General features: G+C 45.1%; 1 protein-coding gene across 1 annotated transcript; it reads right to left on the minus strand.

Moving 5' to 3' along the window:
* Positions 1-2,721: 2,721 nt before the first annotated feature.
* HTR1B (5-hydroxytryptamine receptor 1B) lies at positions 2,722-7,969 on the minus strand. Its single transcript, XM_049895949.1, has one exon. The coding sequence runs from the start codon at positions 6,791-6,793 to the stop codon at positions 5,621-5,623; it is 1,173 nt and encodes a 390-aa protein (XP_049751906.1). The 5' UTR covers positions 6,794-7,969; the 3' UTR covers positions 2,722-5,620.
* Positions 7,970-13,870: the final 5,901 nt, after the last annotated feature.

Raw genomic sequence — 13,870 nt, forward strand, 5'->3', positions numbered from 1 at the left:
AGTTCATTTGGATCAACAATTTGCTTTAACATCATGTAAAAATTCTGGGCTACCTAATCAGCCCTGCAGGAGTAAAATAAGAATCACTTCAGATGAACACATCATTCGTTGCTGGTTTGCATGGCTTTGCCTGGGTAAGAAAAAAGTGGAAAATAAGATGCTCAGGGAAGATGTAGATGTGGCAAGAAACTTTGGACTGTAGGAAATGAGCCGTAAATCTCTAGACATGGACCATGGACCATGGACATGGAAGAGAAAGTGGAAGAGGGTTTAAACATGAGTAAGAGAGTGCTATAGAGTTACTGGAAACCCGGGTGGTGTAGTGGTTAAGTGTTATGGCTGTTAACCAAAAGATCAGCAGTTCAAATCTACCAGGTGCTCCTTGGAAACTCTATGAGGCAGCTGTACTCTGACCTATAAGGTTGCTAAGAGTTGGAATCAACTTGACAGCAACCAAATTTTGGTTTATAGAGTTACTGGGAGCCCCAGTGGCACAGTGGTTAAGAGTTACAGCCACTAACCAAAAGGTTAACAGTTTGCATCCATGAGCCACTCCTTGAAAACCCTATAGGGCAGGTCTACTCTGTCCTATAGGGTCAGTATGAATTGGAATTGACTCAATGGTAATGGGTTTGATTTTTTGGTATAGAGTTGCTGCTTATGCACTCAGTTGCTAACCGAAAGGTTGGCTGTTTTAATCCACCAGCCACTCTGCAGGCAAAAGATGTGGCAGTCTGCTTCCATAAAGATCCTAAAACCAAATCCGTTGTCCTCTAGTCAATTCTAGCTCATAGAGACCCTATAGGACAGAGTAGAACTGTCCCATAGGTTTCCAAGGCTATAAATCTTTACAAACCTGTCTTGGAAGAAGTACAGCCAGAATGCTCCTTAGAAGCAAGGATGTCAAGACTTTGTCTCACATACTATGGACATTTACCAGGATGGACCAACCCGGAGAAGGACATCATGCTTGGTAAAGTAGAAGGTTTAGGAAAAAAGTGGAAGACCCTCAGTGAGACGAACTGGCACTATGGCTGCAACAACGGCCTCAAGCATAATAACAATTGTGAGGATGGCACAAGACCGGGCAGTGTTTTGTTCTGTTGTACATAGGGTTGCTATGAGTCGGCACTATTCTATGGCACCTAACAATAACAAATCTTTACAGAAGCAGACTGCCACATTGTTTTCATGTGGAGCAGCTGGTGGGTTGGAACCGCTGACATTGTGGTTAACAGCCAAGCATTTAACCACTGCACCATGAGGACTCCTTTGGAACCTCTGTGGGGCAGCTCTACTCTGTCCTATAGTCACTATAAGTCAGAAGCCACTCAGTAGCAATCGGTTTGGTTTGGTTTGGTTTGGCTTATAGAGTTACTGGGTGCAAACAGTTAACACACTTGGCTGCTAACTGAAAGGTTGGAGGTTCAAGTCCACCCAGAGGTGCTTCAGAAGAATGCTCACATAGAGATTTACGGTCTCGGAAATGCTAAGGAGTCGCTATGAGTCAGAATCCACTCAACAGCAGTGGGTTTGGTTTGGTTTATAGAGTTACTGGGTGCAAAGAGTTAAGGCACCTGGCTGCTAACGGAATAGTTGGAGCTTCAAGGCCACCCAGAGGTGCTTCAAAAGAATGGCTTAACGATCTACTTCCAAAAAATCAGCCACTGAAAATCCTATGGGACAGAGTTCTACTTTGACACACATGAGTTCACCAAGAGTCAGCGTAACTCACTGGGAACTAGCTTAAGTCATTTATAGGAAACTAAATATTTGGCAATTTCTTCTTGGGTCATGAGAGCCACTGAAAAACCATTTCTCCTGTTTTTTGGCCTTTCGGCTGTGGATAACCAGCTAGGGGAGTAAGTGTGAAAGGCTGCAAACCTCAGTTCCATCTCGCTAAATTTCTCCCTTCAGGCTAGTTTGGTCTTTCTCAGTCCAACCTCTCCCAAGTGGCCCTCAGTTTTTCTATGCTACAGCTGCCCCATATGTCCTAAAGAGGTCATAGGAAATAATACCTAAGTGGAACTACCATCTGTTGAGAGCCAAAAATGCATCAAGCATCTTGATAAGTGCTTTACATGTATAGGTTCTAATCCTTTGCAACAACTTACAACAGGTTGCATTTGGGAGGGAGAACCACACATCTGTAACATGGTCTATTTGCACTTCCAACTTAGGACTTTCTGATTCCAAAAACCATCTTTCTGCTTCCTTCACTGGTGTTTGGGTTAGTCAATCTCCTCATCTCAGATCTCCGCAAACTCGTTCTTAACCCAGCTCCTTTTTCTTTCTTCTGTATTTCAAGTACCACACAATATCTTGGAATCTCACTACCCATCCTAGAGCCTAAATGTTCCCTCTAAGAATGCAAATCTGGTAAGCCCCTGTGATCATGTACCTGGGTTACCCTTTTTGCAAGGTGTCAGAACACAATGTCTCCTTCAGAATTCTTCCTGCAGATAGAAACTAAATACTCCCAATAGTGGCAGTATGTGACGGTCTTTCACAGTATCATTTATCATCAACTATTCTCATGGTGGCTCCTACTCCTGAACAGAGCACAAGCCCACTGAGGGAGTCTTCCCATAAGCAGAATTACCACTCAATGTTTTTTAGAACACAAAAGAACTTTTATTTCATTATTTTTCTAAATTTAATTTCCAATTACACATTTGTTGAAAGGTAGAATACCAAAAGCAAATTTCAGTCACAGCAACTCCATCAAATGCACATAATCGGAGATTTTACTACGTGAGTGAATTATAGTTATCTCAGGGTTTCCTGATTAAAGAAGATAAAATTCAGTTAATACACAGGAAAAATAAAGAACACTGTTCTGCAGGAAATTTGTTAAACTCAACAACAATTCGTTCAGGCAGGTGTGCAGTGTTCATTTTGAAAAAGGAAACTCTAAAATTCCTAGAAACACAAGACAATATTGGTATTTTTAGATGAGCATACATTCAGATATTTTGTGTGAAAATTTGTGCAATTAGACAATATGGAAAAGGGTATTTGTTATCACAGCCAATGAAAATATATTTTCATTTCCGTTGAAGTTAAGCATGTCCATCTCCCATTTTATGTTCTGCAAAAAAGCCAGGTGTCTACTTTATGAAACAAGCTATGCTACAGGCAGCAGGAACTAAAAAGGAGCTCAACAGTCTTAACTACATACCCCTGGGATGAATAATACACTTTGCATAATTGTGTGCAATGCTGGAGGATGATTCTAGATCTCTTAATACTACAAGGGTCTGCAAGCTTCTAGTTCACATAATATGGTCCAAAATTGAGTCAATTCAGCCAAATAGTCAAGCAAAAATTTATATGGGTAATCTACAAAATGGCAGACAACTCCCGTGGCTAAACTGACTGTTCTGCTAATATTGAGGACACAACCATTCTAGGTGCCCTACAAGGAAATCAGTTGTATCTGGCTAGTTGTTTCCATTAACTTCTTCCTCTCAAGGTTCCCAGAAGTTGACTTAATTGCCTCTTAGACACAAAGAAAATACAGTTGCATAAACAAAAGAGAAGTACCGTGCTCTATGCACATTCCTGTCAGCAGAAAGCTAGATTTCTCCACAGGAGAAATGTCACAAACCACGAACAAAGAAACTTGGGGATCCAGCTGAAATGCAGGATTAAGCTAAGGCTTAAAATTTTATCTTACTCCAGTATCAGGTATAAATGGTGACAAAATTTCCTTTTTTTATTTATCTTACATATGAAACTTTGAATAGTGAATTTTCAAGAGTCATTATCCGAAGTGGAGCTCTGCACAGTAGGCAGGCAGTGCACTTCAGCTCAACACATCCACTGTTTGACGACTTTCTTCTACAGACAAAAGGTATCAACTGCAAAAAGCCACTCTGAAGAATGGAGCGTGAATCTTCTCTGGCATGTTAATAAATGCTCTCCGTAAACATTTTTTCTTCTGTGCAGATGATCCTTCAGGACTGCTCCTTTTTATTTAGATAATGCCTTTTTTTTTTTCATCTTTTAATGTAATCTTGCCCTGTATTGTGAAGTCCTCAGAGTAAATTGGAGGTAACTACTAAGTCTTGTTGAAATTTGAAAAGGCAGGTAAATTTAAGGTATTCCGGATGTTACACTCTTGAAGTGTCAAGTCAGCAACAAATTTCCAAGGTGCAAAGGCTTGCCAAGTTTTCTGATTGCCTAGTAAGTCTCAGGTTTGGTCCCATGAGTTAAAAGAAAACAGGTTCAATTTTAGCTTCCCTGCACTTTTCTAAAGTTCTGGCATTCTCATTTTGTAGTAATGTTTGTATCTGACCAAACTTCAAATAGCATGGGAACCGAAACAAGTATTTTATTTTGTTTTTCCTTTAATATAGTTCTTAGGGCTTTGACTACATTTTAAAGATTTCTGAAGAAGAGAGCCAGTTCTCTTAGTTACTTTACATGTTAGCACGCAAAGGAGTTACAGATGGAAAGGAGAGTGCAAATGACTATCAGAAAAAGGTCTCATGCATTTTAAGATTTTTTTACAAGTCAAAATATACATTAGCCTATTGCCCTCTATTCTTTAATCATATAAGAACTATTCATGTTATCATCAGTCTCCTTCACATCTCACTGAACTAAAGGAATAAAGACACTCTTCTTACTAAGGAGCAGTATTTATCTAATATTAATCGATTTAAATGATCGCATTAACAAGAAATACAGCCGCTGTTGGGGCTGAGTCACCCATCATACCCTCATTTATGGGGATTTAAATGTGTAAAATGACAGACATACGAATTTAGGAGGAAAAGTAATCTGCAGACTTTGGCACTAGTACACATGTTTTGTTCGTGTTGTTAAAAATGTGATCTGACAGTCGCTAAACAGGAATCAAAGAATTACAAATCTGCAGAAAACAATCATAGGTGTTGGTTCTCAGTTTATCTCTCCCCATCTTCCATTCCCACCCACCCACCCCCATTTAGTGTCAATTGTTATAAAAATAGAAATCTTAGCATCAGGATTTTGCTGTTAACTCTTCAAGGTTTCTCTGCGCCATCCATGCCACACTTAAGGTTTGAAGCACCAAATCCGCAAGTTTCTCCAACCAAGTTTAAATGAACAAAAACTGAAGACTGAAGGATGTCAAAGTAACTTTTCTTAAATGAAGCTGTAACACAAAGTTCTCCCCAAAACACTGGTTATGAAACATCTACTTCAAGTACTGCCAGGCTGTATATAGATCTGTCTCAGACAGGCTTCAGGCAACTATTAAGTACCGCTGGTTCTAGAGGGCATCATCCGCGATACCAAAGCAGGGCAAAGATCACATTTCCAGCAACTTAAAAAAAAAAAAAAAAAAGTTGCAACCCCTCTTTTGATTGGTTGCCAAAGGGACAGTGCTGAGTCTGGAGGCTTGGGGGAGGCAGTAAGCTTCCTCCTTAGCAGGGAAGCTCTACTTTTAGTCTGAACAGGTCTCCTTTTAGTGCTTTCTTTGGTCTGTCCTGGCTTCTCAGGATCCATTGCCCTTGCCCAGGAGAGCCTCGTTCTGACCCAGTAACAGTGAAAGAAGAGTCGACCTACCTGTGGAGCCAGACCCAAAACGGTACCCAGAGTCCACTTAGGTGACCCCACTGCAGATGACAACTCAATTTGTGCACTTAAAGCGGATCAGTTTATGGAACGCTTGTTTGAAGTCCTCATTGGACATGGTATAGATGATGGGGTTGATGAGGGAGTTGAGATAACCCAGCCACGTGAAGAAGTCGAAGATGGCCAGGTGGAACCAACAGGCATCCCGGCAAATAGGCATCACCAAAGAGATGATGAAGAAGGGCAGCCAACACGCAATAAACGCTCCCAAAATGATCCCCAGGGTCTTGGTGGCTTTGCGCTCCCTAGCGGCCATGAGTTTCTTCTTTTCCAGCAGGGCGTCGGAGACTCGCACTTTGACTTGGTTCACGTACACAGGAGACCCGGATTCGCTGGGCACGTCGGCGGCCCGCGAGTTAACGGAGGTAACCGAGGAAGTAGACCCGGGGGAGTCGGTTATCAGTTGGGCTCGAGTCAGGCGCTTACCGGTCCTGTTGGGCGTCTGTTTCAAAATCCGGGAACGGGCTTCCACGTAGATGCGGCCATAGAGGGCGATGAGGAGCAGGGTGGGCAAGTAGAAAGCGCCCACCGTGGAGTAGACCGTGTAGAGGATGTGATCTGTGTTCACCACGCAGTCCGACACCTCCTCCTCGGCTTTGGCTTGGCGCCAGAAGAAAGGTGGAAGAGAGATGGAGATGGAGAATATCCAGACCAGCACAATCATGACCGCCGCTCTCTTGGGAGTCCTTTTGGCTGAGTACTCCACGGCGTCGGTGATGGCCCAGTAGCGGTCCAGGGCGATGACACAGAGGTGCAGGATGGAAGCAGTGCAACAGGTGATGTCGGACGACAGCCAGAAGTCGCAGACCACCTGGCCCAGAGTCCAGCGTCCAGTGAAAGTGTACATGGTGCTGATGGGCATCACCAGGATGGACACGAGCAAGTCGGTGACCGCCAAGGAGGCGATAAGGTAATTGGCCGGGGTGTGCAGCTTCCGGGTCCGGTACACAGTGGTGATCACGAAGGCATTGGAGAGTGTGGTGGCCAAGGTGATCAGCGACAGCAGAATGACCAGCAGCACTTTCCAGGGCAAGGCGATGAAGTCCTGGTAAATGTAGCCTTCGGCGCTGCAGTTGTGAGAGCGAGCAGCGGTTAGGTTGGCTTGCCAAACCTCGGTCAGGGAGCCCGCAGGCGGCGGCGGGGCGCACTGAGCGCCTGGCTCCTCCATGGCTGTCTTGGCCCTGGCTCCGAAGCACAGCTCTCGGGCATGGAGCGGACGAGAAAGAGGGTGGAAGGGCTGCTTAGGAGACCACAGGCTTCTTCTCCGTTAATAGTCAGTCCGTGGGTTTCTCAGTTACTCCACCGCCCAGGTCCCCAGCTGGAAGCAGAGGTTACGGGCGCGGCAGCCGAGTCGGCCGGGCGCGTCCCTGCACATCCCGTGCGCCGGGCGCTGTCGCCGCGTCTCTGGCTGTTCCTCTCCACGCCCGTCTTACCCCGGGTTGTTAAGGACTGGCCCTTCGAGCCCCACTCCGCTCTAGCTCCCACAGAAGCGTCTAACGGTCCGTAGGGGTTATAGTATTTGGGGAGGGGGCTTCGGCCAAGTAGGGTTTCTTACCCCAATTGCTCATGCCTGAGCATCTCCTAACCCGGGCGCTCCCGGATCTGCAGACTCGGCCCGCCGGAGTTTCCTAGCTGTCGAGACCAAAGCTTGGTGGCCAGCAAGGAATCCGAGTCTTGCGTTCCCACCCCCCACTCCACGTTGGGGCAGTTTTCTGCGGCGGCTGCAGCCGTTGGAGCTGGGTGGGGTGAAGTCCGAGAGCCGCGCCGCACCTCACCGTGCCGCGCCTCGTCTCGCGCAGCGCCAGAGTTCTGCCCTCCCTCGTTTTTCACGCGCTGGCCACACTGGCGAGCTGTCCCGTGGAGACAGGGCCGCAAAAGGGGGTATTCAAGGGCTGGGGCTGCAGTTTCTCAGGCCTTGCCACCGCCACCGCCACCGCCACCTCGACTCCACGGGCACCGTTCGGAGCGATACCGCTGGGCGCGCGGGTCCGGGGGACCTGCGCAGCGCGCGAGGAAGGGGCAGGTGTCTGTGGGAGCTGGAGGGACGCTGCGTGCGCCAGCCCGAGAGGAGAGTGTGTTCCGCGGCGCAGACCGGCTCCTTTTATAGAGTCCCGGTCCAGTCCGCCAGAGCCGTGCAACTCGTGCTGCAAGTCGAGTGTGGACGACCGCACCTTCTCTTTTTCTTTCTCCCTCTCTCCTTTCCTCCCGCCCTGTTACCTCCCAGGCCAAGGAAGCTCCGCCGGGTCCTACCGCCCTCTTTCCCCTCTTCCAATCCCCTGGCCTCTCTTCCGCCCTTGGCACCCCGGTGCCGCAGTTCTGTACTAGCTTTTGCTGGCTTTGGAGCTTACTGCGCGCCCTGCCAGTCAGACCCACGCCCTCAGCGGCGGTCAAGGGCATAGTCCCTGCGTTCCTTCCTAGGCTACTGCCTCCTACCCACCCCCCGCCCCGACGCTGCCAGGCCATCGCTAAGTGGACCAAGCCCCATTCCCTTACCTCTCCTCTCAGGAATCTTATTCAGCCCTGCGGGCCCCACCCAGGTTAGAAAGAGATGTCTGTAATATCGCCATAGAAGGAAACGACCGATATGAGCACATACTTCGCATTTCAAGTAATACTTAACTCTTGGTACAATACAAGCTAAATGTTTATATCTAAGCTTTAGAAATTTTTGGTTTTCATTCACTCCCTCCCCATTAACTGTGAGTCGATAGGGAGAGAAAAAGGCCGGGGGGGGGGGCTTTTGGCAAAAATGTAAAAGTATCACAAACAAGCCAACTGTATGTGAAATTAAATCTTTGGCTCCACCCTCCTTTTCCAGCCGCTCAGTAGTTCAGGGCTTCTGGAAAACAGTTCCCAGGGAGCACGTTCCCTCCCACAGCCTGCCTAGAAAGAGGTCATCGGAATTCAAGACAAAACAGGCACTGGAGCTATCACCACCACCATCAGTGTATCTCCTTCGCCCTCAACAAAAACACACCAGCAAGTCAGTTTTAAGCGGCACGAAGCAATCCGACCCTCAACAAAAATATATCAAAAAATCAGTCATAAGCGGCACCAAGCAATCCTAGTACCTAGATCCCATGATCCAGAGCAGATTGATACCCTGTGCAGAGATTTTCTCCCTCAATTGCTGATCTTAACAGAAACAATTGTAGAACAGAGTCGAAGTAGAAGTCAGAGAAAGTTTAAAATATAGCACGAGAAAAGGACAATGTGTTTTCAGCCCTACGGCTGCATGATCTCCACTAGGTATCCCCAGCGCCTAGCTCAGTGTTGGGCACATAGAATGTATCCAATAGTATAGTAGTTTATCTCAGAGCCAGAGATCATCTAGCCTATCCATCTAGTTTTAGAAGAAATGGACTTCAGAGCCTTTGAGAAAACCTTTTTTTACCCAAAGCGGCAAAGCTGTTTAGGAGCTCAAACCGAAAGCCAAAAATCCATTGCTGCCAAGTTGAGGCGATTCCGACTCATAGGGACCCAAATCAAACCAAACCCACTGCTGTGGAGTGGATTCCGACTTATAGCGACCCTGTAGGACAGAGTAAAACTGCCCCATACGATCCAAATCCCCTGAATTCCTGGGTCTCTAAACCAGGCAGGTAGGCACAAAATACAGAGTGCCTACTCTGTGCTGGACATTCTTCTAGGCACCGGGGGTATGGAGGCCGACTGGGCAGACCAAGACCCAGTTTTAAATCAGTTCATATTCTAGAAGAGGCATACACATTAACAATATGGTAGTGTCCTATAGTTAAGAAGAAACTAAAACGTATTCATTCATTAAGAGTGAGGGGTGCTCCTTTAACTAAGGTGGCAACTCTCCAAAGACATCCTCTCCATGCAGCCTGGGCTGCAGCAGCTAAACCCAAAAAGCTCAGGAAAAACGCGCAACTTTCCGTTTCCTCTCCTCACGTCCCCAGCGCTCAGCACGTCTTGTGCAAAATCGAAGCCTTATTTGCACCTCGTTTTAAGGGGTTCTCTCAATCCTCTCACCCCACCCACCCACTCGAGGTGCCTAGGTAGAGTGCATTATTTTGCAAACTGCAGCGTTCTCCTGGAAACTAGAGGAAATCAGAGCACAGGAGCTTAAACCACTAGGTGGGGGCGTTGGCCAGGATGGAGCAAAAGTGTGTGGTAGGCATTACCGGGAGTTGGGGTGGGAGAGGGGGGTGCCAAGAAACGATTCTCCTGGGGTTTTAGGGGAGCTGGGCAAGATTAGATGCAACTGTTAAAGGGATGGGAGGCGAGGGAAAGCAGACAGGAATGTTACCAACTGCAGGCAACCTTTACTCTTTTTTTTCCCCTCCTGCCTAGAAGCAAGCGGAGAAAACCATTTCCTCTCCTTTAGCTTTAGCAGTGTGGTAACCTGTAGCTTTCTCTAGCCATGCTTTCGCTCTTTTGCGGAGCCCCAGACCCAAAACGAAACCTGCGGGAGGAGTCTGATCCCTCTCCCACTAATAAAGAGTTGCCTGAACATGCCCAACTGTCCTGTAGACCGGGCTTTCGCTAAATTCAGTAGACAGCCACATTTCTTTAACATGGCGTTTCACTCTCTCCTTTCTCACTTTGAAAGATATAAAATGTAGACAGCAGGGGACCCTGAAGGTCGCCGCTGCCTGCGTCATCTCTGCAGAGGATGGACCCCTGGGCACTATCCACTCGCCCGCCCCGCAGTCCCCAGCAGTGCCAAGAGGAACCGCCCTACCAGTTTTTTGGGAGTTCAGCAGGACAAATTTGTACTTCTGCATTGGGAACAAAGAGGAAAAGCGCTGGAGAAGGACCGAGATGGAGTACCAGAGCGCCACAGAAGTTAAGTTGGGTAGAAATAAGCTTCTGTTTCTTTTATGGGTCAGTAATTCATCAAAGAAAGAGGTTTATTCAAATAAAATATTCAAATAAAGTTCTTCAAAGCACATCTTATCAACCAGAAATGAGCAGTTTTACAAGCTCATCTAGTAAGAACAATGCCAAAACCAGGAATGTAAACAAAAACGAAATCTAAATGCCAATGAACTAAAACTTGTGCACTTTATGCATGAAATAGCTCCCCCTAGCCTCATTCTCTTTTTACTTCTTTATACACAGTTCTAACATGTCTGGCCAGGAGGTTTTCAAGGCCCCTGAAGATTAGCAGCATCGCATAAGAAATAGATGAGAAACTATGTCAGGTAAGCATGTTGAATGCAGCAAGATGTCACAGCTGTTATTGTACTTGCAAAATAGGTAGGGACATCCAGGGCAAACTTGAAAAAGCAAAAACTTAAAAGAGTGAAAATAATACCATCATTATTAGTGTTAACACATTTGGTAGTATGAAATACAGTATTAGTTAAGACTTTTATTGCTAGTGATGGAAACCAGTGTAATCATACCCTTTTCAAAGAGAATGAGGCCCCTCAAAGTCAAAAGAGAAATTGAACAACTAGGCTTTAGACAAAGTAGGGATGGAGCTGAGCTTCAGGAATGACCAGCACCCTGAAACACCCTCTGGACTCCATTCTCTTTATTTTGTTGTTGTTGGCTGTTGTCTGTGTATTGGCTTCTTCTTTCATCTCTTCCGTCACAGACAGGCTTTCTCCCCATTGTTGAAAACACAGACATTTAATACCTTTTGAGATTTACATTTTCAGCTTCAGTCATATTTCAGAAACGAATATGAATCTCTCAGTTCCAAGTTCAGAAATTCTGAGAAATGGGTTCTGCTTCTGAGTAAAATGCCATGGAAGATCAGCAGTCCCACAGTAACAAGTGGGAAAGATAAAATTTTTTTTTTAAATTATACCTTAAAAAGTTTGAAGAGCTGTAGGAGTGAGAAGAACTAAAATCCCAGAGAAGGAAAAGCACTTTAGCTGTGGATTGTTGCCTGTTTTATTTCCTTGAGGCATTTGCTGATTCTGGATCAGACTGAAGAACTCTACTGGGGAAAAGGGAAACCAGCAGAACTTTTGCTGGTCACTAGGGCTGGTATAATGGTTTAGAATCTAGAAGAATCCCCCAAATGCATGGCTAGCTCCCCGACCCCAGACATTTGCTTTGTGTTGCAGCAAAACAAGAGACCAGGGGAGTGGTTAGAAAAATTCTAATAGGCAACTTTAAATTTCCCATAGTCTGAGTGTGCTTAGAGGAGAATGTCATTCTAGAGGAAAGGGGCCTACATTAAACATATCACTGGTCTTCCCTCCAAGCCACTTTCAAGATTTTGAAGTTCAGTATGGCAATAGACTAAAGGGGAAAGCTCAGATCTCTGAAAGCAGAACAGAATTTTCTGCAAGGCTGAGAGGACAGTGCTCTGCTAGGCTCTCAATCAAAAGTCCAGGATGGCAATACACAAAGAACAGGATGTAACACAGATGGATTGAGTCTAACTGCAAATGAGCCTTGACTCAGTTCAATCTCTGACTGGTTGATATAGTCAGCTCTTCATGTATTCTGCCAAACAGAGGAAAGGGTGAATATGCTCTGGAGAAAATAACATCTACAACGTCTAAAATCCTTATATATACAATATCTGATTATAGTAAAAAAATGACACATGCTTAGTGCCAATAAAAACATGACTAATAATCAAAAGAAAAACTAAATAATATAAGTAGATGCATACTTAAGATTTTAGAGTTAACAGAAAGATACCTTAAAGTAATTATGATTGATATATGAAAGAAAATAAAGGAAAACTGGGCAGAATGAATGAAAATATAAGGAATTTCAACAGTGAATGGAAATCTTTAAAAAGAGACTCAAACAGGCAAATTAGAAATAAACATACGGTCTCTGATATCAAGTATTCACTGAATGGGTGTAAAAGGGAACTGGACACTGCAGAAAACTGGACTAGTGGTCTCACAAAGTCAAAAGAAAATGTTTAAACTGAAGCAGAGAGAGAAGAAAAGTGGAAAGAAAAGAACAAAAGATCCTGGGACTGAGTCAAATAATCTAAAATACATTCATAGAAGGAAAGATACAGGAGAATGGGAAAGAAACGGTATTTAAAGGATAATTGCCAAGAAGTTCCAAAAATACTGAATATATCAAACAGCATTAAAGAAGCTCAAAGAACTCCAGGCTGAATAAATATAAAGCAAGCCAAAGCTAAGCACATGTCTTAGTTATCTGGGGCTATTATAACAGAAATACCACAAGTGGGTGGTTTTAACAAACAGAAATTTAGTCTCACAGTTTAGGAGGCTAGAAATCTGAATTCAGGGGACCAGCTCTAGGGGAAGGCTTTCTCCATCACCTCTGGGGGAAGGTCCTTGTCTCTTTGAGCTTCTGCTCCTGAGTGATCTTCATGTGGCTTGGCATCTCTCTTGCCCCATCTCTACTCTGCTCACTTGTTTAATCTCTTTCATATCTCAGAAGAGATTGACTCAAGGTACATCCTACATTAATCGTGCTTCATTAGCGTAACAAAACAACCCATCCCAAATTTGATTGTAACCAGAGGCATAAAGGTTAGGATTTACAGCATATATTTTGGAGGGACATAATTCAATCCATAACATTTCACCCTTTGGCTCCCCAAAATTCATCTCCTTGCCACATGCAAAACGCTTTCACCCCATCACGTCATCCCAAAAGTCTTAAATCAACTCCAAGTCTAAAATCTCATCTTCTGTAACATCTAAATCAAATACGGGTGAGACTTTAGGCATATTATATCCTGGGGCAAAATTCCTCTTCATCTGTAAACCTGTGAAATCTAGAATACAAGTTATCTGTTTCCAAAATACAATGGTAGAACAGGCACAAGGTAGACATTTCCATTACAAATGGGTGACATTGGAGGAAAAAAGGGATAACAGACACCAAACAAGTCCAAAACCCAGCAGAACAATTTATTTTAGCTCTCAAGTCTTGAGAATAACCCTCTGTTCTCTGAGATCATTGAGGCAATGGCCCTGCCCTCCAATCTCTGGCCATGTTCCCTGGATTCTGGGTGGTGACCTCTCAGCCCTGGGCTTTAGCTCTGTGTTCCAGACCCACTGAAATGGCAATGCCGCTTCCTCAGATTTGGGCAATCCTGTTCTCCCAGTCCATCTGAGTATTGACTCCACCCTCTTGGCCCCAGCAAGCCCCATTCTTCTGCCTCTTGGGCATGGAAACTCCATCTCCTCAGCTTTGGACAGTAGCCTCATCCTCTTGACCAAACTGAATGGCAGCCCCACACTCCAGAACCAAAATGGTGAAAATCTAACTCTTTGAATCCTAGGAGGCTATGGCTTTACCCTTTGACACCCTAGAG

This window comes from Elephas maximus, chromosome 1 (assembly GCF_024166365.1).
Source record: "Elephas maximus indicus isolate mEleMax1 chromosome 1, mEleMax1 primary haplotype, whole genome shotgun sequence".
Lineage (NCBI taxonomy): Eukaryota > Metazoa > Chordata > Mammalia > Proboscidea > Elephantidae > Elephas > Elephas maximus.

Coding starts and splice junctions, on each gene's coding strand:
- HTR1B (XM_049895949.1), bottom strand. CDS start 6,793: ATGGAGGAGCCAGGCGCTCAGTGCGCCCCGCCGCCGCCTGCGGGCTCC.